This window comes from Alosa alosa, chromosome 12 (assembly GCF_017589495.1).
Source record: "Alosa alosa isolate M-15738 ecotype Scorff River chromosome 12, AALO_Geno_1.1, whole genome shotgun sequence".
In the NCBI taxonomy this organism is placed as follows: Eukaryota; Metazoa; Chordata; class Actinopteri; order Clupeiformes; family Clupeidae; genus Alosa; species Alosa alosa.
In genome coordinates, this window is record NC_063200.1 from 28819274 (window position 1) to 28844385 (window position 25112).

Here is a 25112-nt window from a genome sequence, read left to right on the forward strand (position 1 = left end):
TGTGTGTGTGTGTAAAAAAGATCAGCGATTACTCTTCTCGTTGTCTCTTCATACTCTTCCTCTTCCTTTCCTCACCAAGCACTTTCTTTTCATCATCGTCATGTTCTAGCTGATTCTTTTCCTTACAAATGAGGACAATCGTCTGGTGGCATAATTTTGTTTTGAGCTCCAGAGACTGAGGAGTCTCTTATTAGCAGAGCAGTCACAGATTCTTTTTTTCATGCACAGCTATAATACATCTGACTGTCTTTTGGCCTTTGATCTTCCTTTAGGAGAAGAGGGCCCCAGCTGCCAAACCAGACGTGAAGCCCAAGGAGGTGACGGTAAGAATGGCTGTTTTCTAATAGCTGAGGACGTAATGGCCATGAACACCTTTTTGCCCTCAACTAACCTGCGTTTGTCAACCTAGAGCCAATATTGTATTATCTAAATCTGTTTTCCTTAACTGAGTCACTTAACCATTAGCTTTGGTTTTAAACAGACTTGTGTTACGGATGTGCCATGCTGGTCTGTAGAGAATCATCACAGAGGAAAGATTTAGCTTTAATATTGTAGCCTGTTTGAACCAAAATAATATTTTAGTTTTTGATCAAACACACTAAGGGGTAACTCTTAGTTTTATTATCAACAGTGGAGAAAGACATTTCTAACAGAATAGTTGGTCTCTGATGGTTAACTTTAATACATTACATAGTTACCTAAGGTCATAGCTAGAAAATGGCTGTTATGTTGTCAAGGTAGGGCAAGTGGTTGCGCTAATTGATCATCGTAATTTTGTGACTGACTTATAATTCAATGTTTACATATGCACACAATACACATGCATATGTTTGCTTTCTGTCTCTCTGAACCTTTCCCTTCTGCGTTGGTAACTTCCTCAGTGTGTAATGTTGCACTGCATTGTGGGGTGTTGGCTTAGCAAATATCCAGCCACTACACCTTCCCTTTGCACACTAATACACATACAAACACACACACACACATACATACATATACACTGACATACAAGCATGCATGATCACAGCCATCTTATAATCCTATACACTTAATGTCTTTGGTCTTACTTTGCACAACACAAGTCGAGTTAGCTTGTGCTTCTGGTAGACTCGGTGCATCCCAGTTAGTTATGCACTGGCATTCTTTAACACTTTCCAGAGAGGTCTTGAGAAAGCCTGTGTTTCTGGACCCGAGTGTGAGGAATGCGGAGGGTGTGTCTGTACTTTTCCTGCCATGACACATGCTTTCTATAACGCTACCACATTGTGCTCCCCAACAATGGTCTCAGAGGACCCCTAGTGGAGGGTCTGAGTATTAAATTTACGCTCACCAATGCTTAGCTGTTTCTGAATATTGTATTAATGTTGACAGGTGTGTGTGTGTGTGTGTGTGTGTGTGTGTGTGTGTGTGTGTGTGTGTGTGTGTGTGTTTAGAAACCTCTGAGCACAGATGAGGCGTTGGATTCACTGTCTGCAGGCTTCATGCACTCTGCTCCCCCAGCCCCACAGAAGAAGAAGGAGACAGTAAGTGTACGCACGAAAACACACACACACACACACACACACACACACACACACACACACACACACACACACACACACACATTTCTCTGTCTTAAAAACAAACACATAATCAAACGTCAAAGTCAAAGTCTCGATCGTACTTTCATCTTTTAAACTGCCTCATTGGTTTGTTTGCAGAAAGTCGAGGATTTAGCAGCCATTGATGCCTTGTCAGCTGGCTTCTCAAACTTTGCACCACCACCTCCTGCTTCCACAAAGGTACATAGTGTGTGTGTGTGTGTGTGTGTGTGTGTGTGTGTGTGTGTGTGTGTGTGTGTGTGTGTGTGTGTGTGAGTGAGAGAGAGAAAGACAGATATATAGAGAAAGTATGTGTGTGTGTGTGTGTGTGTGTGTGTGTGTGTGTGTGTGTGTGTGTGTGTGTGTGTGTGTGTGTGTGTGTGTGTGTGTGCGCGCGCGCGTGTGTTAGCATGTGTGCGTGTTAGCATGCGTGTGCTGATGGTGCCAACCTTCCCCCCTCTCTGTAGTCCCCTGCACCTCCTGCTGATAAGAAGGCTAAAAAGGAGAAGGTAGTGTTTCTTCACATACAGTTCTGACCTGACTGATGGCTGCTTCTCTCACAACACAGCATCAACATGAGTGATTTTAGTGAGTGAAGTGATTTTGAACAGATTCTCTCTGTTTCTCTCTCTCTCTCTCTCTCTCTCTCTCTCTCTCTCTTTTCTCTCTCTCTGTCTATAGACTGGTGGTGATTTCTCCCTGATGGGAGCACTGAGCTCTCCACCTCCCGATGCTAAACCAAAGACTGATGAGGTGAGGAAAATCAAAACTTAAAAGATTTAGAAAAAGAGAGAAGGAAGGGGGAGTGAGGGAGGGATATTTTGACATTTTAGAAATTCTACTTTATTACCACATGCAAAGAACTGACAAAACCTTCAATCACTCAATAAATCAATATGTATTCAAGAAAAAATATTAAGATACAGTAACTAAGAAAACTCCTATGTTTTCTTGTCCAAACTCAGATGACCAAAATAAAATGTCAAAAAATAAGTTATCATGCATTATCAGCTTCTGGTATAGCTCACTGAGTGCCTAGATCATTTCTCTCAGTGTTGCTAATGCGATTGTCACTTTACTGACTGAGCTGGTAATAATGATGGCATGAATAACATCATCCTAAAGTCCTGCTGATGTTGCCAGATGCTCGGTTTGCACATCATCATTTACCCTGATGGGTGTCATTACTCACCCAGTTCCCCTTCTGCACTGGTGCTAATGTTTCTAATTTAAGCCATTAGATGCTAGCGGGTTGCAATTGTTGTTGGGCGCTAACATTTCTCACAGCGCTCCTGTGCTCATCCACAGGCCGGCTCCATGTCTCTGGATGCCCTCAGTGCTCTAGGAGACACTCTGGCTGCAGCGGAGCCCGTACCAGAGCCCCCCAAACTCAGACCCGAGGACATCGTTTCGGTACGGGAGTCGCACTTGTGTTATGGACTAGACATGTGCTAGATGTTAAATATACTTGTCTCTGTGTTTGGTTGATTTTTACCTCACAGATATGCTTTGTGTGCATCTGTGTGTGTGTGTGTGTGTGTGTGTGTGCGTGTGTGTGTGTGTGTGTGTCGGCGTGCGTGCATGTGTGTGTGTATTACAGGAGGCCAAGCTGAAGTCTGAGAAGGGTGTGAGAGTAGGTGAGAGAGAAGACTCCCTCCCCCCTGAGTATCGCTTTAAAGAGAAGGACCTCAAAAAATACCCAGCCCCTAAACCCGAGGTGAGACACACACACACACACACACACACACACACACACACACACACACACACAATCTGTAGTGATATGTTCTCCTATTACCGGTATGTCTTTCTCATATTTATGTTAACATTTAATACACTGGTCTCACATCACCCCTAATCTCTCCTCAGCCCTCCATGGACCCGACTGCAGCCCTGGACATCCTGTCTGGTGACTTCACGTCCTCCAGTGCTGCCCCTGCTGTCCACGCCCCCGTCATCACTCCCTCTGCACCCCCACAACCGGTCAGTTTACATAAATTTGACATCTCTATGATCAACGTGTTTTGTCCAGTCTTCCAAAGGTATTAATTAATTGATTAATTAATTAATCACTGTTTGTCTGCATCTTTTCTTCAGGCTAAAGTAGACGACTTCTCTTTGGATGCCCTGGCAGAAGACTTTGCAGCTCCCGCCGTTGCCCCTGCACCACAAATGGTCAGTTTGTCTGGCGTTTTTTTTTTTTTTTTTTTTTTTTTTTTACTCACAAAGGCCTACACCTCCTCTCTATTTCCTTTGAGTGGGTGACCAACTCTACACTTGGCTAACTGTGCTTCACGATGGTAGCAAGGGTTAGCATCAAATGATCAGAAGTTGAGATCGCTATAAACTCTGCTGCCACAAGACAGTTATCTGTGTCTGTTGCTGTTGTAAAGTGGGTGGTGTGGTCACTAGACAGTTATCCGTGTCTGTTGGTGTTGTAAAATGGGTGGTGTGGTCACTAGACAGTTATCCGTGTCTGTTGGTGTTGTAAAATGGGTGGTGTGGTCACTCTGGTCTCTTGTGTTTTCTGCTCTCTCGTTAGATCGCTTGTGACTTTGGACTGGTCGCTCCTGCTGTAGCTCCTGCCAAGGTACATTTTCTTTATGCCCCATATGTTTGCTTGTACACATGTTTGTGATACTGTATGACAAGTCTTTGTGGCTGTCTTTCAATGTGTGTGTGTGCGAGTGTGTGTGTGCGCTTGTGTGTACATGCGTGTACTGGTCCATTGTGTGTCTCTCTACACTGAATGAATAATTGATCTGAGATTGTAAAACGTGATCTCTTCCTTAGATCTCTGCCCCAGCCCCTCCTCCTCCTGCCACCAAGGCCCCAGCAGTGCCTGCCTTTGATGAGGTACCACAGCACAGCACAGCACAGCACTCTCACCTCATGTTGGGTGACTGTCCTCTTGTCTTATTCAGTGTGCTATATCAGCAGAGTGATAGATTTGTTTTTAGTGTGCTTTTGGGCTTTTTGCCTTTATTCAGATAGGACAGTTGAGAGAGACAGGAAGAGAGAGGGAGAGAGAGAGATGGGGTGGGATGGGGAAATGACCCAATGGGAGAGAGAGTTGGGGTGGGATGGGGAAATGACCGCAGCTTGGTATTGAACCTGGGTCCCCATGGACACCTGAGTTCGATTGTGACACAGGTGCTGCCATTTGCACCGCAGCTCCCTCTTGCAGTGAGGGTTTCTGTAGTTTATTGTATGAGTTCTTATACTCACAGCATTGTCATACTTCTCTCTTGTCTTCATTCTTCTCTTTGTTCCTGTCTTTCTTTCTTCCGCAGGGCGGCTCCATGTCTCTGGATGCCCTCAGTGCTCTAGGAGACACTCTGGCTGCAGCGGAGCCCGTACCAGAGCCCCCCAAACTCAGACCCGAGGACATCGTTTCGGTACGGATGTGTATCACTGCACATACAGCCACTCTATTTAGTCACCTATGTAGTTCCAGTCATTTGTAACATATTTGGCGTGTGTGTGTGTGTATTACAGGAGGCCAAGCTGAAGTCTGAGAAGGGTGTGAGAGTAGGTGAGAGAGAAGACTCCCGACCCCCTGAGTATCGCTTTAAAGAGAAGGACCTCAAAAAATACCCAGCCCCTAAACCCGAGGTGAGACACACACACACACACACACACACACACACACACACACACACACACACACACACAGAGCATCTTCAACAGTTATGTTTGAACATCTACGAATGTACCATAACAGCACTGGATATTGCTGATAGCGCAGACCTATTTGAGGATCTATAATCAAATGTTTTGTTGATCTACAGTCAATTCTTCGTTCTCTCCTCAGCCCTCCATGGACCCGACTGCAGCCCTGGACATCCTGTCTGGTGACTTCACGTCCTCCAGTGCTGCCCCTGCTGTCCACGCCCCCGTCATCACCCCCTCTGCACCCCCACAACCGGTCAGTTTACATAAATTTGACATCTCTATGATCAGCGTGTTTTGTCCAGTCTTCCAAAGGTATTAATTAATTGATTAATTAATTAATCACTGTTTGTCTGCATCTTTTCTTCAGGCTAAAGTAGACGACTTCTCTTTGGATGCCCTGGCAGAAGACTTTGCAGCTCCCGCCGTTGCCCCTCCACCACGAATGGTGAGTAAAATGACCATTATACTCCCAATGGCCTACACCTCCTCTCTATTTCCTTTGAGTGGGTGACCAACTCTACACTTGGCTAACTGTGCTTCACGATGGTAGCAAGGGTTAGCATCAAATGATCAGAAGTTGAGATCGCTATAAACTCTGCTGCCACAAGACAGTTATCCGTGTCTGTTGCTGTTGTAAAATGGGTGGTGTGGTCACTAGACAGTTATCCGTGTCTGTTGGTGTTGTAAAATGGGTGGTGTGGTCACTAGACAGTTATCCGTGTCTGTTGCTGTTGTAAAATGGGTGGTGTGGTCACTCTGGTCGCTTGTGTTTTCTGCTCTCTCCTTAGATTGCATGTGACTTTGGACTGGTCGCCCCTGCTGTAGCACCTGCAGCCGTTCAGTCCTCAGTGTGTTCAGCAGCTGAAAGACAGGTACACACGTACACACACACACACACACACACACACACACACACACACACACACACACACACATACATGCATACACACATTGATACAAGTACATTAACGCTGTTGATGTGAACAATATGCAGTATAGATTGCTCAAATATCAATTGTGTGGTGAGGTGATTGAAAAGGTGATTGACATTGTGTGTGTGTATGTGTGTGTGCAGTTGTCATCGGGGACGTGCGATGCCCTTGATGCTCTCTCAGACACATTAATGGACACAACCCCAGTTCCCCAGCCCGCCCCTGTCCCAGTCAAAAACATCGTCAAGGTAACCGTGACTTTTATTCTCCTCTCATTTCACCCATTGACGTCCACTCACTGGAAACACAGGAGCTAAAATAGCATGAGTGGAATATGTGGTTCGGGGTTCTTTTAGCCTCTCCTTAGTGTATCTGTGTGTGGACAGAACATCTGTGACAAGTCCCAGGCACATTCTCTACAGCAGTGGTTCCACATTTAAATTCATGTAGCTATTTATTACCTCTGACCTCTGACCTTATAAGTTTGTAATTAATCACTTTATTCTTCAGTGTGTATGCGGGTAAGAGTTCGGGTAGGGGGCCCTGGCTTGTCCTAGACACAGGCAAGGGAGCCTTCAAGAAAAAAAAGGTTGGGAAACACTGGTCTAGAGAGTGTGTGGTACTGTTTCAACGAAAAGAAAGACATGAGGCCCTCAAAGGGTAGAAAGTGCTCAAGTCCCTACATGTACCTGAGAAAAGAGCCTTTATGTGGAATGTGTGCATGATTACACAGATAGAACAAGCACGAGCAGGAGGTTGCTTATATTGGTTATATTACAGCAGGTTATTTACCTACTCTTCTGTACCTTTAGGAGAAGACCATCGAGGCGGAGAGACTCATCAAGATGGGAGAGAGAGATGACAGCCTGCCCCCTGAGTTTAGGCCAAGCGAGGAGGACCTGAAGGTAACCACCGTTGGGTTTACTCCCATTGGGTAATGCATTGATATAAGCAGAGCTGAGGACATTCATTCACCTGGCCAATCATCCGCCATTGCTCAGGATCTCCCCTCTTTCAGAAAGCACAAGTTGTTCTGTAGTCAGATCAGCCCGAAGGAGGAATAACTGAATAGTTCTCATAGAGCTGGGCCACTTAAATACAGTGGTTTTGAAACTTCTAGAATCTGAATTCACCTCCTAATTTTGGAAGATTGAGCATTGGAGAAATTGAGCCATGAGTCTGTGTGTTACTAATGCAAAATCATACTTTCTTTGCACAGGCACTACCACAAGTTCAGCCAGACGTCAGACCCAAACAGGTGAGTGAGATGAAGACAAGACACCAGCAGACAGAGAAATTCTGATTAACTACATGAATTTAATACAAATGCATTTTTAAGTATGATTATGAAATAATCAATATTTATATGTGTGTCTCTCTCTCTCTCTCTCTCTCTCTCTGTGTGTGTGTGTGTGTGTGTGTGTGTGTGTGTGTGTGTGTGTGTGTGTGTGTGACCCGTGCAGAAGTCCATGGATGACTCCACGGCTCTTGACCTCCTGTCCAGTGATTTCTCCACCTGTCCTGTTGCACCTGCACCTCCTGCTGCTGTCTTCACAGTCCCTGTGGAGGCTCCTGCTGTAAGACACACACACACACACAACACATACACATACAACACACACACACACACATAAATACGTGTACATGCATACTCTTTTACTTGCACATGCTTTCTTCCATTCTTTCTTTCTTTGTGTGTGTGTCTGACATGCCAAAATTTCAAATCCAAAGAGATTTTAAATTATATTTAACATATTTCCATTCTTAGTTAATAATTTTACTGTAGCATACTCTACATCAGTGGTCCCCAAACTTTTTCTTCCGAGGGCCAGCTCACTATGCCTGGCTCTAAGAGAGGGCCAGAGACTCGGAGTATATCAACCATAAATAGCTTAGTGCTGTGAACAACAGCAGTCTACCTTAGTTGAATATTCCATTACATTTAATCATAGGCTACTGCAATTTAATACCATTGCTAGCTGTGTTTATGGTGCCACCATGCCATATCAGTGTAAAATGTAGCTCAAATGAAATAATACTATTAAAAAGTAAAAGTAAAAAGTTGTGAACAAGCAATATCCTACAAATAATTTAAAGTTATCAAACTATGAGAGTTTTATGAAGTGCTGGCAAACACATCTGAAATGACCACCATTCTAACTTTCACTCACCTGATGAGAACTTTGAACTCTGTATGAACATTTGAACGTGTGAATAAAAAATAGTAATAATTATCCAGAAAGTCCCAGAAATATGACTTGAATAGAAGTTAGTTAGTTATTAACGAATAATTGATAAACTTTTAGAATACTTTGAGCACTGATGCAGTCAGCATAGGCCTCTTACATTGTTTGCAGGTAGGCCTACATTTCATTCCATTTTCGATGGCAAACGCGAAACAGCGTCAAAACAACCACCAGTGGACAAAAAGAGTATTATATGTGTACTGTTAAGACTCGCCATAGAGAATGAATGGGGAAATTACGGAGGTTATAGTTTGACGATGTCATTACTCCCACGTCTTGGGCCAGATGCTATATACCACGGACATGTTTTGGGGGGCAACCTAAAATGAGTTGGCGGGCCGTTGTTTGGGGACCACTGCTCTACATCTATGTGAGGTACTGGTGAGGGATGCATGTTAACCCTGGAATTTGTTTGTTTGTTTGTGTGTTTATTTGTTGTTGTTGTTTGTCTGTTTGTTTGTGAAGGCGCCAGCTCCAGCTCCAGTGCTAGATGCTCTGGCAGACACTCTGATCCCAAAGGCGGTCACAGAGGTCAAACCCAAAGAGCAGAAGCCAAAGGTCAGCCAGGAGGGCACACACACCACATCTGAGGTAGAGAGCGGCCCAATCAATTACTGCCCTTTTGAGTATTAATACCGAACAAGACTATCCACTCTCTCCTGATTTTGACCTTTTACTGACTTCCTTCCTATCTTTACTCTTGGACAATCTCAAAAGAAAACCTGAGTAATCCTTTCCTTTCATGAATCTGAAAATCAAAGATGTTTAGGATCCAAAAACCATAGCACGTTTGGGATCCACAAAACATCCCTACAAACCAAAATCAGTGAAATATTCACCTATTTTGGTTATATTTTCAATTAACAATTAACAAATGATTTGATTCAATGGTTATCACACACACACACACACACACACACACACACACACACACACACACACACACACACACAAAGACCTCTAGTGGATATTAAACTCACTGCATATCTGCTTGTGTTATTTCAGTCAAAGAGTGGAAAATCAAAGTCCAAATCAAAGGTGAGTTCATCTTCAAACGATTAATGGGCATTTTGCCACCTCTGTCATAGAGGGGATCAATAAACAATATATTTGTTTTTTGTGGGTTTATTTGTTTGCTTCTGCATATCCATAAACAATCAAATGTAATATCATTTAACATTGTTTGCAGAAACCAGCAACAGAAGACTCGTCGGCTCTAGATATGTTATCTGACCAGCTGACCTCTGACGTAGTGCCCACAAAGAAGGGAGGCAAGAGTTAGAGAGATAAGGTAATTAAAACAATTAGCCAACATGACATCATAGGAGTTGCCTATTGTAAATAACATATTATATTATATTATATTATATTATATTATATTATATTATATTATATTATATTAATTAAAGTGTGTGTGTGTGTGTGTGTGTGTGTGTGTGTGTGTGTGTGTGTGTGTGTGTGTCTGTCTATGTCTCTCTGTGTGTGTGTGTGTGTGTGTCACTGCAGGATACCAGTGCACCGCCTCCCCCTGCCATAATAAGTCGCATATTAAGTCAACTGAGCTGCTCAGAATCATCAGCGTTTTTCAAACAGGATTCTTGACACAAGATGAAATTCTTGACACAAGATGAAACCCATACACACACACACACACACACACACACACACACACACACACACACACACACACACACACACACACACACACACAGGCAGTCAGTATGAAATAGAAAAAGGAACACCACATCCACACCCCCACACCCAACATGAAACACATTACGTGAAAGCCACCGACTTGTGCCCACCTACACACAAACACACCTGCCATTACATGTTCAAACACAGCGAGAGCTACACCTTTTCCTGCATGGTTTCACCTCTTACCAGAAAAAACTCACACATTGCATCACAATTCCTCTCATCACACACGGCCGGTGATTGGCAGGCTTTCTGTCCAATCCTGTGGAAGCCATGCCTGGACAGTGCAGCACCACAAGGGGGTCTCACAGCCAAACAGCTTGGAGGTTGGAAGTCATGTTGGGGAGTTTGCTGCAGCACTGGGATATCTAATCTATGGATGTTAAAGACAGGTGGTAGATAAGTAGGATTTGTGTGTGTGTGAGTTTGTATGGAGCGAGGCGTTGTGCATATGGTTATAGGAATGATGTGTGTGTGTGCGTATGTACATGATTGTGTGTTTGAGGAGGGTGTCATTAGGCTTGTATACATTCGAAAGTGTTCTATATGAGTATCTGAATCAGCCATGCACCTTGAGACACTAGTGTACAGCACTGTGTAGTTTAGTTCATGTAGTTTACAGCATTAGAAAAACTGTTTCTCCTTATCTCTACTCCTCTGTTGGCTTTGATAGTTTATGTAAAAAAAAAAGATATCTCAATATATTTGTCGTTAAGGAAGGGATTTAGATTTTTTTTTCTTCTTTTTTTCTCATTTAAGTGCACTTAGCATCCAACCCAGAATCGTCGCAGCCTGTAAAGGAGGAACGCTTCAAGTATACTGTAAAAAAAGGCCTCCAGTGATGGTGTGACTATGCACATTGGTTGAGTGTACAGTATCAAGTCCTCCGGTGTTTTCACGTGCCAAATAATGGTTTAATCTCATTGCAGCTTTAAACCTTGCATTTAGTATCATAGGCTCCACAATCTTAGATGTTACCCTAATGCTTAGGGAGGAGGACCCAGAATGAGGCTCTTTTAATAATGTTTACATCCTTTTGTTATGTCAAGGGGATTGTGGAAAGTTGAGGGTTTTTGTCTGAGGTTAACCTCCTCTCTTGTACTGATGTCAAAATGGTCAACAAAACAACCAAAGTTGGGTCTTCACCTTGGTGAACTTTTATCTCCACCCACTTCAATATGAAAAGCTGGATGTCCAAAGGACATAAAATATGATTGACATTTTTTGTGCTATAGGATTGTTTACTTATATCTTCTTTCTGGGCTATACTGTACACAAACCTATGCAAAGGACTGTGTCCAGTCAGTATGTGCCATGGGAGCATCACCATATTTGTTTGGTTGATTGCTCTGTGGCCAAGCTGGTGAAATAGTTGCAGTCTTCTCTCTTCAATGTGCCTCTGTATTGAAGTGCAGTGATTTAAATTCTATCTAAGAGCCATTTTTTTGGAAATGGGATTTTTTTCTGCTATGAGAATAAAAAGTGAATAAAGTATATGTGTCAAGTCTGTTTGTGTCAAACGGTGAAATTTATGAAGCTCATATGAAGCTATGTTTTAAAAAAACACTATGATCTAAAACAGATTTCATTTTTAAACCTTTGTACCTATGTGTGACTTGAGTGTGTGTGTTTACAGGAGCCTCTGCAGTGCCACCACTACCACCACGCACATCACGCACTGTGCGTAGGGCACCAAGGGGCGTTGGGGGCACCAACATTTAGCCACTAAATATATACGCTGCTTTACTTCGTCAAAACGTTTACAATGTCAAAATACAGCAACCGCATGTTACATGCAATGATGATATGGGTCCTCTAATCTCCACTATGCAGTAGATCTAATTTGAACGTCATGCTACTCCATTAATTGGGAACGCATCTTGAGCGGGCACGAGAGAAGAGAGGGGGGAGGAGAAAGTGGCAGGTTCCAGCTACCTTGACATTGTTAATAATTGGTGTCTCCTTTTAGCCTGACGGGCCATCCTATATCATTGAAATGTACAGGCTGAGCAAATTAATTTGCCGCCGCTAGGGTGCGTCTAGATTTCTAGGCTAATCTCCTTTTTGATTTAAGAAACTTTTTAAAGGAAATCATGAAAGCAACAAAGATAAGGCTAAAGGATATTTCGGAGATATCCAGTTCCCACTGCGAGCATGGCCGGGCATAGAGGACACCGATATAATGTCTTCGGTATTTCTTTCTTCAAGTTCCGTTTAATTTATGTCACGTAGCCTAATTGCAGTCACATGGCCGTAATTACCAGAGGACACTGATATTTATTTAATTAAATTTAATTTATAAAGTCAAAATAGGCGACGAGACAATTATCCTTGCCTCACGTAACACGTAGTTGCAGATATGCCTAGGCGACCTCGGACTTGTCAAAACGAATGAGAAAGCTAATGGTTAATACAATGAAGATGCAATACGGCCACCAATGAGATACTGGAAAATGTTATGCTGAAATTCAGTGAAGAAGCACCTATCTAACATGCACTGAACCTTAAGTTATATTAATTTGATATAGGATGGATATTTAATGTTGTGATGGATATTATCTAAGCATAGCTCAAACACAACACATGAGACAGGAGAGAGAAATCAGACAGAGCAGTTCTGGTTAGGGCACCCAAATGGCCAGCAGCAGCACTGAGCCTCTGGTACTGCAGGGACTTGACTAGCTAACTACAGGACCCAGCCTGTGCGTTCTAGCACGTTATACCACATTTGTCCTGCAGAGGACGCAGAAACATCTTTTGACTAGCCTATATTACACAATAACAACTGCTATTAGTGGTTTCCCAGGACTTTAAATCAAATAATCATTGATCGATTTGTGTATCCTATATGTAAAGCCGTTAAGGAACATGGACATGTCTCCAAAAAAGAATAGCTTATTGTGAAATAATGTAACAGAAATAAGTATTGCTGTAAAATAAAATATTTATTTCAATTTAGTTAGTTAATATTAACATGATGTGGTATAAAGCGTAGCCTCGCCTACATTGAAGGAAATATATGGTTATATTGAGAGTTCTGGCTATGTGTTGCTGTCTACTCGTACTGAACTAGCCAATTTTAAAATAAAATAGGCCTACATTTTGACTCGATCCAGTAAACTATAGGCTGCCAGAGACTGTTAACATTATGCATATTTCATATGTTTTTCAAATCGAATCTGAGAAATACAGTATAGGCACACTAAATATTGTAGGCCTACCTAAGTAACATCCCCTAGCATGCGCTGAAAATGTAGTGAGGAAAGCATAAAGCCGTGATAAAAGTTTTTTTTTTTTTAAGCACAGACAAATGCAGGTTTATAAAAGGAAATGTGATCAGCACGTCTGCAAACTGGTAAATAATCATAGGAGACAAACATGCAATGCGTGTGGTAAAGCAGAAACGAAGTCATATTTGACAGGCGCTGCAGCTGCATCAAAATACAGCAGGACGTCTTGGTCAAAATCAAACCGGTCTTTCTGTGTCAGCCTTGTTTGGTAGCACCTGTGAAGCGAGCAAAACGGAAAAAATGTATTTTTAACTTTCACATGATGCACTACAATGTTGTTGCTTATTTGAAGATATACCAAACAAATTAAAAATTGAATAGTGTTCATATTTCAGATAGTAGTTAACTGTTTCATTGTCCTCTAATTTTCTGTAACTTGCAGTATGACTGTGTCTCACCACATCACCCAATAATGTATCATTATTCATTAATTTAATAAATGTATATGGAGACCATTACAGACTAGTGTATTTTAAAAATAGTAGGCCTACCATGTATTTATCCACACATGCAATGACAATAAGCTATTCAAATAATTGTACTATAACATTTTTAGAAAAATGTTTAATTTGATGTTTTTTTTATTATTATTATTATTATTATTATTATTATTATTATTATTAATATGTAAAAAACATTGTTTATTCAAAAATGTACTTTTTCTATAGGCCCACAATTGAAATAAAACACTAATTGCTGGGACCTTGAATTTCCCCTTGGGGATCAATAAAGTGTCTATCTATCTAAATACCAATGACTTTCCATCTAATGGGTCTCCTCACATGGCCTACCTATTAAACAAAACGACCGTGTCCAGGATGTAGCACTCCTTCTGCAGTCCTGGGTCTACGTGTAGAATACAAAACATTATTAATCCAACACGTGTATAAACACCCATTTTCAATTTCATGAGAAAGTCTCCAGTGGAAAAGACGATACTTACTGTCTCTTGTAATGATGGGGGCATCGTCTAGTGCGGATCTCTGTGCACAGAGAATACAATGTATGATATGGTATGTGTGAGAGATACCTCAGTGCTCAGCTATTACAGATGAGCTCAGAAAATATTAGAGGGAAAGTTTTTTTTTTTTTTTTTTAAAAAAAAGCTGAAAACAAGGTTATGCGACATGTTGTTCTGATGACTTGCTACTCAGAAGCCAGCTACCACTAATTTCTCTTTGTTCATTTCACTTACTTCGCTGCATCCTGTATCATTACTGCTTCCTGTCAATCACAATATAGCAAGATGGTGTAATAATTATGATTATAAAAGGATTTGCAGGCCCATACGACAGCATTATGCGCTGCACAGTACACATGATTGGCCATGCCTACACATACATTCAAATCAGTGAGCTTTCACCAAGTCTTAAAGAGACTATTACTAGCTGCATACAGTTTTACTGCGTCAGGACCTTTGATTTGATCAAAAGTATATCAACTGCAGCATCAAAAACAAAAAAACTGTTTGACAAAAAGAATCTGCCTAGTCTTGTTGTCATCATTTAGTCCTTATTTACCAGCGCTTTCCCTCCTGTCCTGTGTCTGACCTGTAGCTGTTTATTTCTCACTTCACGGTAATTAAAGTGATATTAATGTTCTGCATGGATGGAGGTTGTAGAAGACTCTTGTACAACAAACAATGTTTGGGGGGGAAAAGGTGATCTGACTTGGGTGGCGACTGGCGACACTCACTGTTGCAGTAGAGGGACACACCGATGAGGAGGACCAAGAGCAGGCCGCAGCCTCCAGCCAGTGGCACCCAGATCATCAACTCGCAACTCTTCTCAGGGTCGCTCTTCACTCCTGACAGAGGAAAGACAGAAGGAAGCAAAAACGTTTGTGGATTCTGATGTCACCACCTTACAAAGGAAATGTGTTCATTTGTTTTTACATGTTTGTGAAGTCAACAGAAGAAATAACAATGCCAACCTCTCTGATTTAGACACACACATGGCGTAGAAGGAACAGTTGCAGCAGTAGTACAAGGAGTCGTCGTAACCTTCTTTGGTGCTTGTGTGGGGTCTAAGATTGTGTTTAAGTCGGAGAGTCAATGAACGCTTTATACCACATCATGTTAATATTAACTAACTAAATAAATAAATACATTCACCTGGCTCTCCTTCAAGAACTGTAGGTTTCCCAAAGGTCAATTCATTGGCATTGTATATAGCACAGTTGTAGCTGCCACTGTCCGTTTGCTTGTTGAAGGACTTGATTTTTAAACAGTAGCCATCCAGTGATTCCATGGATTCAGGCAAAACAACAGTCCCCACACGTTTCTGATTTTTGTAAGATACTATGAATTCTACCCCATTATTTTTTGTAACTCGAAGCCAGATGAATGTACGACTTGCATCTTTCGGCAGTGTACAGTTTACTGTATGTAGCTCTTTCTCTTTAACTTCTGTCTTCTTTGCGCTACAAGCTGGAAAACATTTATTTTAATTGGTATGAAGATACATGGCTATTTGTTTCAAGTGATTCATATTTTAAGACAAGTTGAGACATTATATACACTTTATCTTCCAATTCTATATGGACGAAGATAATATGAACACATTATCTCCTTTCAACACTTCACATGTGTTATCACACTTTCACATATTTTGCACAAATCAAACACTGCCACTGATAGCACATCAGAAAGGATAAGCCAACACTCAATATTCATTTGATTGTTGTAAGATTTGGAGAAAAACAACAGGCTGAATCATGCTAAATTCACACTGCTTCATTAATCTGGAGATTTAAACAGCGTTCAAGTTTAATACGTTTATGTAACTTACTGAATTTTATGTGAAATTACTAGTTTTCTCACTTTCAAAACATTTTACTTAAATGACAAGTCAAACATGGCATGGCATTCTTTTTGGTGGATTTAATAAAAAGAAAACTATCTTAAAAAGTACAAATCTTATTTACCACACAAATGGAATAAAATGTCTTACCATGAAAAATGCACACAAGGAAGAATATTTCAGTCCCTTTTAGCTGCATTTTGACACGTCTCATGACAATGAGTTCCCCTCCTGACTGAGCGTCTAATCTTGTGACACGGTCACAGAGGAAGAGAGTTCCACCCCAAACCCACTCTCTGCACTCCTTTTCTCTTTATCTTCCTTTTTCTACCTTTCTTTTATTACTGCTGTAACTCCAAAATGGAAGACATTTGACTGTCACTTGCAGAAGGAAGAAAAGCAGTTACATACATTAAAGGTTAACCAGAGCAGATACTTTGTTCTGAAATAGTGTCTTGTTTAATTGTGAAAAGATAGAGATTGGGGATACTAAATATGGCACTTAAAAGAAGGCTAAATGTGGACGTGTATCCGTATGCATATGTGTGTATGTGTGTGTGTGTGTGTGTGTGTGTGTGTGTGTGTGCACGCACGTGTATATGTGTGTGTCAGGTCACTGATCATCTTATTTTTAAAAGTTTGAGAAACAAAGTCACACAGCAGCTCAGAAAAGCAAGAGCAAACTTCTTCCTTGTTATTATCAGAGATGACAAATTGCTTGGAAAGAAAACACACAGCTCCAAATCAATGGTGTAATTCAAAACTATAGTTTAGTTGTTGCAGCACATTTTAATGACTAATTCCTGTAAAAGTCTGTACTAAAGTCTGTACAGTTTTAGTTTTCCAAAAACCCACCTCCCTTCCACACTGGCTACTGGTGATTATGCCCTAAATAAAACCCACCTCCCTTCCAATGGTTAGTGGCGATTCTGTCCTAAATATGACACCTACAATTTATGAGGCAATCGTTGGAAAAATACTCTGAACAATGCAAAATATATATATGGTCTTGATCATGCATTTTTTTAAAACAGCATAGACAATGTATTACCTCTCCTTTTTACCCCTCCTTAATAAACAAGTCGATAAATGAGAGCATCTTCCCCAGGGGTCATAAAGGAAGTCAGCAACTATCTCTATCAGCATCCTCCCAGCCATCTTGAAAAAGTAGGAACAATTAATTGCTCAACTGGAATCTAAGGCTTTTCTGCATCCTATGTACTATATGTACTGTATACTGTAAATAATTTGTCTGTGTTTTATTGCTCCATCTACCTGCCCAGGGACTACAGCGGAAAGTAGCAATTTGATACAACCTGGCACAAGACATCTAAAATGTTTTGAGCACTGCCCCTGCTCAAATAAATAAATTACAATTACAAAAAATGTGAGGAGTGGACACTGAAGTCTGACGTGTACATTGACTGGAAATTACAATGTTGCCACTCAGCTATAAGAAATATTGGGGGATTTATTTTTTGGAAAAACACATTCACTCGCAAATGCCACACGTTTTAAGACCATGCATCTATAACAGTGAATGCTGTTCTTTTTAAACGGAAGTGATCGCAATACACTCAATATAAAAATGTGCGTTGAGTTCAAGGAGGCCTAAGGTGTTCTCAGGGCATCTTGCAGTGCATGAATGCTTGCAGCAGACAGCTTTTCTTTCTCCGGTGGTCTGCACGAGCCCACCAATCAGCACTTCGCAGCACTACCCCGGGATCGTGCGTCAACCACAGCTCATCCGCGCTACAGCGCCTTTTTGCGCAAGAAAAAGAGTGCGGTGCGCGCAGATGCCAGTAAGAAGCTTCAAAGTGAACGCATAAGCCCACACACCAAACACAACTTATATTCAGAATCTGTATTTGTCAATGAATTGTTAAGAACTAGCCTATGCATGCGCATTTCCCAATAAGTGTGGGTTACATAATGGTGAAATGGTGAAGTGGCTCCATTGCTATAGCGATGTGCAGGCAATGTATGACTCAATCACTCTCACGTTCCAAATAATAAACATATCATACACGTATACGCACGTATACGTACACATGATACAACGTATCATTTCAAAGTAGAACGATGATAATCTATTGATTGTTTTACAAACGTCTTTACATACATGGTTTCATGTGCATGGTTGCTCCATGACCACAATTTTTAAAAACAAAGTAAATAGGCTAAAATTATTTTATTTCATATTATTAGCATTGCAACTATTGCATGTTTTTGTAAGCATACCCCAAAATCCTAGCCTAATCGTTATACTATCAAGCTGAAGTATATTTCCATTGAGATTGTGGTATATCTTTGCATACATTAGCCTATGATTATGAAAATTAAAAGTTGTGACGGCTCAACATTTTCAGAAAAAGTTTGCTTCATATGCCAATGTGCCAGCGCACGACGCTGTGCTCCTTATCTGCTTTGGCCTATGTAGGCCTATTTATTTGAGGATGTTGCCCCCTACTGGTAAATTATCATAATAATAATAAGCCTCAAGGCCGTAGTCATGGAGTCAAGGTTGGGGTGGGGACCAAATGTGTTATTATATTTTTCACGAACACATGGGGTGATATGATTAGGCCTATGTGTTCTCTTTTAAACAATAATATGTAATAATACGGTGGCGTGAGCCATTTTATGTTATGTCATTGATGGTTGAATAAATTACAACCATAACTATATAAGTATAAGTATAAGTATATATAGCCTACTCTTTTGATCCCGTGGGGAAATTTGGTCTCTGCATTTATCCCAATCCGTGAATTAGTGAAACACACTGCACACAGTGAACACACAGTGAGGTGAAGCACACATTAATCCCGGTGCAGTGAGCTGCCTGCAACAACAGCGGCGCTCGGGGAGCAGTGAGGGGTTAGGTAGGCTACTCAAGGTACCTACTGGTCGGGGTTCGAACCGGCAACCCTCCGGTTACAAGTCCGAAGAGCTAACCAGTAGGCCACGGCTGCCCCGAACACATCTGAACAACACACATCTGTCCATTGGTAAAATAAGTCCAGATATTGTGGTCAAAGTAGCAACATGTTGTGCAACATCTCCATTTGCTTTCTGGGTAAGTCTGTGGCTTTATTACCATGGTTCCATATCATCATGCAGGCCTGATGCATTCAGAGCAGCCTAAAGAGAGAGGTGGTATGGGGCATGATGATGCCAGTTGGGCAGGGATAGAAGGTGGCATGGTGTGAGTAAGGATCAAAACCTAGGTTATCTAGTTAAACAGAATGACACAGTTATGACAGCTTAGTCTAGGGTGAATTGCTTTGGTTTAAATATTGTTTACATAATCACATAGCATAGGTTAACAATAGTTTGCTGTAGGCCTAGTTAGTAGTTAAGCACTAGCCTAGTTCAACTTCAACTGATCAATTGCTACAGGAGATAGGACGGAGAAAGAGTGCAGTGCAGTTTCTCAGAAATAATATGTAGCCTACATTCAATTGGTAGCCTATTTTACATTTCCATTGTAGTCAGTGTTTTCCTGGCAATTCTCTGTAATCAAGTTCACTTCACTGAGATCATCTCACCTTTGCCCCTTTCTCTGTCAGATATTTAACCATTTAGCATACCATTTTCCGATGCGCAACAAAATTATTTTGCACAACAGTGAGTGATAGCCTGGGGCAGTGGTAGTGTAGTAGCCTGAAGTTGTCGGTTCAATTCCCAGCTTCCCCCATTGTGCCCTTGAGCAAGGCACCTAACCCCAAGTTGCTCCGGGGACAATGTGATCCCTTGTAATATAGCTGACCTATGTAAGTCACTTTGGTCAAGAAGAAGTGTCGCAGTTTAGATTGTTTTGTTCGTGAAACTCAAGTTTAGCTATTTGTGAGGTTCAGGAGCACACAATGGAACCACTCGACGTCAGCATCTGTCACATTGCTGACTTTTGACAACACAAGTCTTTGAACCCCCTGGTTCATTTAGGCGGAATTGTGTTGGAAAGAATTTCATAAGGTTTGTGCGCCTGTGTCTTTACAGGACGCTGTAGTGAATGGGCTGTGGGCGTATGCTTTGGGCTATGAGCTTTATTGTGAAGAAAAAAAACAGCATCGCACCACTCTGACATAACGACCCTTCCTATGACTCTGCTGTTGCAGGTTGATATTAGGCTACAGCAGAACACACATATTTCGTCACGAGCTTAACGCAGATCTATGTGTATGTGAACCATTATTTCGGGAAATAATTGACACCCGTATCCGCAATGTTGGGTGTCAATCACCGAGCCTGTACAAAGACGTCTCTGTCTTATGTAGTCCACTTGTGTACAGTGAAGTTAGGCTACATGTTGCATCAGTGTTACTTTTTGAAGTAGGCTATGTGTTTTTTTACCTGTAATACAACAGTGCAAGACAAAGTGGAAAATTGCCAAATAGGCTAGGCTATAGATAGGCTACAAGCAGACGAGTAGCCTAGGCTAAAGGAGGAGCAGTAAAAGTATGTGACCTGAACTGTGTGCAAAGGATTGTGAATACTGGAGAGCAAAATGTTGGCTAACTGCATGAACGATTTATCTGTTAGAACTTTTACATGATTGCTGTGGTTGTGCAGGCTGAAGAGAAATAATTCATACACAAAGGTCATTCAATGTGCTTTAGGCTACATAAACAAAAGCAAGCAGTAGGCCTAAAAGCAAATAGCAGGGGAATAGTCAAAGACTAGTTTAAAAGGTAAAGATCATAATAAAAAAAAAAAACATAAAATGCACAAGGTAAAATCATTTAAAAATAAAGAATAATTAAAAAGACAAAATAAAAGACACAAGGTAGAATAATTTTCAAAGCAGATTCAGAATTTGTAACTCAGTGCAGTTAGCAGAAAACATCTGAGAACAGTTTGGTCTTAAGTCTAGATTTAAAATTGGCTACAGTTGGGCATTTTTGATGTCATCAGAAAGTTGGTTCCAGAGCCGCTAAAAGCTGCTTCACCATGTTTAGTTCTAACAGCAGGTTTTACTAAGGTTTTTCTCCTGAGACCTGAGAGGACGAGAAGGTGTGTACCACTGAAGCATGTCTGATAGGTATTTAGGTCCTGCTCCATTTACTGATTTATAAATAAGCAGTAGTGCTTTAAAGTCAATTCTTTGACCTATTGGAAGCCGGAGCAGGGACTTCAGAATTGGAGTAAAGTGGTAAATTCTTTTTGTTTTTGTGAGAACCCTATAGCTGCTGCATTTTGTATCACCTGAAGCTGTTTGATAGTCTTTTTAGGAAGGCCTGTGAAAAGCCCATTGCAGTAGTCAACCCTGCTGGAGATAAATGCATGAATGAGTTTTTCTAAATCATGTTTTGACATCATCCCTCTAAGTTTGGCAATTTTTTTGAGGTGGTAAAAAGTTGATTTAGCTATCGCTTTCATGTGGCAGTTGAAATTTAGATCACTGTCAATTAATACACAAAGATCTTTAACAGTATCCTGTGCTTTCAACCCTTTCGTGTCAAGGAGAGTGGCAACCTCCTTGTCTTTCCTTCTTTTTTTACCAAATATAATTACTTCAGTTTTTTCTTTGAATTTTGAGACATCCAGGTGTTGATTTGTTCCATACACTGACAAAGACATTCAAGGGGACCATAGTCGTTCGACAGAGCTAAGTAAATTTGTGTGTCATCTGCATAGCCATGATATGAAATCAAATACTAAGAACACACTCAGGCTAACCGCTTAGAGTCCACATCAACGGGGCCTAAGCATTTGTTAGCCTTAGCATTTGTTAGTAAAGTCTATACTACTGCAACAACTTGCTGCATTAGCCTCAAAATGTATTATTGTTATTAATATTTCCTTCTCTACTATAGTGAAGACAGTGAGGTTCTACAGGTTATGAAACAGGGTAGGCCTATAAACATATCACCTCGTGAGAGTGTGTCCTCATTGTACCTGAAAGAACACATGTGGTCAACAGCTTGCAAGCCATGGCCTACAAACAACTTCAATGGAAGGCTCGGCTGTTATGCAAAGCCACTGATGACTATTGTTTCCACTGTTACATTTGGCCTCCTGACTATATTGGCCTACCTACTCTTTGCGCTCAGATCATGCAAGATGCAAGACTCTATACCAAAACACTTTGTTGTTTTTTTGTGGCCTTGTTGTCTCTCACTTTCGTTTTTGTTTTCACTGGTACCTCTCTCCTCGTCCAGATCAGATGTCTATTTAGTTTCTCTTCTGTCCACATTGTCAAGGCCAAGGTGGCACAGACTGGACACAGCTGAGAATATGAATGAACTTACTCACCAAATACCTTGCCATAATTTACTAATTGTCATGATATTTATAGTAGATTACTAATACATTTTGATTTGCATGGCCCATAAAGACTTTAACATAGGTTTACATGCATCTGTGTTGGTAGTGCTACAAAACCATCTTGAGTGTTAACGAGTTGAGCGTCTAGTCTACATTTTCTGTCTGGGACAATTTCCAACAAACCCTCCATGTATTGAAAGTATTTACCAATGGGGAAAAAATGAAGACTCAAAATATAATGAAGATATACAAAGCGCAACCCACGTTATGGTGTTCTGCTCATAAACTGGCTTTCCGGTACTGTGAGGGTGTGTGTGTGTGTGTGTGTGTGTTTTCCTGTGTGAGGGGATTCTGTTGTTCTTGGAGCTATACAGGTGGGGGCAGCGGAAAAGAGACAGTCAGACAGAGACAGGAGTTATGACTGACAGGTCCCCCTCACTTTCCATCCCCTAAGTCTCTCTCTCTCTCTCTCTCTCACTCTCTCATTCTTTCTCTTTCTCCATCTCTCTCTCTCAGTTAATATCTTACCTGGGGACCCCTATCTGAGTCACAAACAACCCTCTCAAGGCTGAGACTTTCAGAGTGAAATCTCACTGTGTGTGTATCGGTCTTTCTATGTATGGGCCTGGGGGGGATGACCTGGGGATACCCATAGTTATGAGGAGCCTACCTGACATTCACCACCGCATGAGAGGACCTATGAGAGAGTGACTAAGTGCACATCCTACAGAAGGAGGCAAGGGCATTCCTCTCTCCCACTCATTCTCTTTCTCTCTCTCTCCCACCACTGTCTTTCTCTTATGCTTTTCAGCCCAGTGAACACAAGCAGCAAAGCCAATCTAGTCGAACGTGTCCAGAGCCCAGGAGAGACGATATAGAGAGAGGACGGCCGGGTAGAGTGCAGTCGGCCTGGTTGACAGGAAATGGAGGCAAGCTACTTCCTGGAGACAGAAGAAGAGAGAGAGGAAGCTGCTGGTCAACGGCATGTGAGTACCTGTGTGTTTCCATATCATTAATCATTCAGGACTTGTCCAGAATGACAGTGACAGTGATCTAAAGTCCAGGGAGATGTTTTGTTTAGTGAGGGCCTCTCTCCTCTGGAGTTAGCACAATTTATATGAAGAGTGAAGTAATGCAGTCTTTATGACCACTATCACATGCGTGTTAATACAATCTCAGAGAGTAGAATTCACTGTCACCCATACGTGGAATACTGCACTGCCGTGTTGAATACTGTGAGCATCTACTCAAATCCCTCAATCAGTTTAGGAAGCTGTGGACGCTCACACATAATCAAGTGCTGACAAGTGGAATAACTGTGGTTAGTTTTACTGATGTGAGAGCAGACATTTAATCCACAAGATTTGTGTTGACTGTCTTGTTTAACAGGAACACACACACACACACACACACACACACACACACACACACACACACACACACACACACACACACACACACACACACACACACACACACACACACACACACACACACACACACAGGATGATTGAAATAATGCAGAATTAAGTTTTTGAGAACAAACTCTATTTATTTTTCTATTTCCCTATTCTATTTTATTTGTAATTGTGTAATTCTATTTATATTACACTAAATCTGATCTGTCATAATGCAATTTACTTGAAAAAAAACAACATATCTGTAGTGTCAATTGTGTTGCTTTCATCATATAAAAGCAACTAGCCTTGTCACAAAAGTTAGTCCAAAATTATGTCCAAAATTAACCGTCAAATATATCGTCTCTGATGGTCAGAACCCATTTTTATTTCTTTTATGTAAGACGGCATAGTGATGAAGCTCTACTATCTCTTTCCCTATATTTATTTGTCAAATGAAGATAGCTTTGAGAATAAAGAGAACACATCTCTGAAGAAATATTTAAGAGATCTTTAGATTAAATGTTATGGCATATTTGTTAGAAATATACAGTATTTGCACATTAAACTTTACTTATTGTATGATGGCATGACATTGGAACTGTGTAGTTTCTAGAGACATTGTTTTGAGCAGTGACATCAATCACCTAGTTCACCTAGGGCAGTGACTCACTTCATTTTCTTACTTAATATTTTCTGAAAATCAGTGATCAAAGCTGACCACACATTTGAGTGACCACAGGTTAAGTCATAGATGTTAAAAATACAAGGCGATGTTTCTCTTTAAGTGTCCAGTCACCAAAAGAACAGCATGTTCCGCATAACTACTGTATGCTTAGAAACACACACACACACACATGTACACGCACACGCCTAATCTACTATTTTATCTTGATCTTATTGAATTTCTTATGTTGATTCTCTTGTATATTCATATTAATAACCTCAATCTCAAATGAATTAAACAGCCACCCACATATCCTTTCACCTTTGCATAGCATGGAATAGATTTAGTATTACAGTGTTTAAAACCTAAATACAGCTGGCCAAGTGTCACATGAATCTGACGATACAAAAATTAGTTACAGATAATATAATGCTTTTATATACTTACTTCAACTAATGAAACACAAACTGAAGCTAGATCCTTAAGGTGATTTATTCAGTAAAACAACTATATGTGGGCATTCAAGACTCAAGTGTATCTAGACAACTATTATTGTAAAATC

General features: G+C 41.0%; 2 protein-coding genes across 16 annotated transcripts in view; one reads left to right on the forward strand and one right to left on the reverse strand.

Moving 5' to 3' along the window:
• Positions 1-24757, forward strand: part of cast (calpastatin) — a 61133-nt gene extending 36376 nt beyond the window's left edge. For 13 of the 15 annotated variants that reach the window (XM_048259042.1, XM_048259039.1, XM_048259045.1 and 10 more), the window contains 25 exons: positions 273-323; positions 1431-1520; positions 1698-1778; positions 2045-2086; positions 2259-2330; positions 2886-2990; positions 3178-3294; positions 3447-3560; positions 3675-3752; positions 4120-4167; positions 4371-4433; positions 4871-4975; positions 5076-5192; positions 5392-5505; positions 5620-5697; positions 6041-6124; positions 6328-6432; positions 6997-7089; positions 7404-7442; positions 7648-7761; positions 8896-9021; positions 9436-9468; positions 9620-9721; positions 9937-10043; positions 24737-24757. In XM_048259042.1, the coding sequence (XP_048114999.1) occupies positions 273-323; positions 1431-1520; positions 1698-1778; positions 2045-2086; positions 2259-2330; positions 2886-2990; positions 3178-3294; positions 3447-3560; positions 3675-3752; positions 4120-4167; positions 4371-4433; positions 4871-4975; positions 5076-5192; positions 5392-5505; positions 5620-5697; positions 6041-6124; positions 6328-6432; positions 6997-7089; positions 7404-7442; positions 7648-7761; positions 8896-9021; positions 9436-9468; positions 9620-9712 (1962 nt within the window). In that variant the 3' untranslated portion in view covers positions 9713-9721; positions 9937-10043; positions 24737-24757. The remainder of the gene's footprint in view (positions 1-272; positions 324-1430; positions 1521-1697; positions 1779-2044; positions 2087-2258; positions 2331-2885; positions 2991-3177; positions 3295-3446; positions 3561-3674; positions 3753-4119; positions 4168-4370; positions 4434-4870; positions 4976-5075; positions 5193-5391; positions 5506-5619; positions 5698-6040; positions 6125-6327; positions 6433-6996; positions 7090-7403; positions 7443-7647; positions 7762-8895; positions 9022-9435; positions 9469-9619; positions 9722-9936; positions 10044-24736) is intronic. The other 2 variants (XM_048259040.1, XM_048259041.1) reach the window with 2 other exon arrangements.
• On the reverse strand, positions 13061-15847 carry cd8a (CD8a molecule). The gene is made up of 6 exons (XM_048259054.1): positions 15532-15847; positions 15351-15443; positions 15114-15224; positions 14362-14401; positions 14210-14264; positions 13061-13633 (listed from the first exon to the last, which is right to left on the reverse strand). Exons 1-5 carry the CDS (start codon positions 15665-15667, stop codon positions 14213-14215), a joined length of 432 nt encoding a protein of 143 aa, XP_048115011.1. The 5' UTR covers positions 15668-15847; the 3' UTR covers positions 13061-13633; positions 14210-14212.
• Positions 24758-25112: the final 355 nt, after the last annotated feature.

Excerpts from the sequence above, each read along its gene's own strand:
- cd8a (XM_048259054.1), bottom strand. The coding sequence starts at position 15,667 with ATGGAATCACTGGATGGCTACTGTTTAAAAATCAAGTCCTTCAACAAG. Across the intron at positions 15,225-15,350 it reads TGTGTGTCTAAATCAGAGAG|GAGTGAAGAGCGACCCTGAG; the intron begins GTTGGCATTGTT and ends TTCCTCTGTCAG. Across the intron at positions 14,265-14,361 it reads CCCCATCATTACAAGAGACA|ACCCAGGACTGCAGAAGGAG; the intron begins GTAAGTATCGTC and ends TTCTACACGTAG.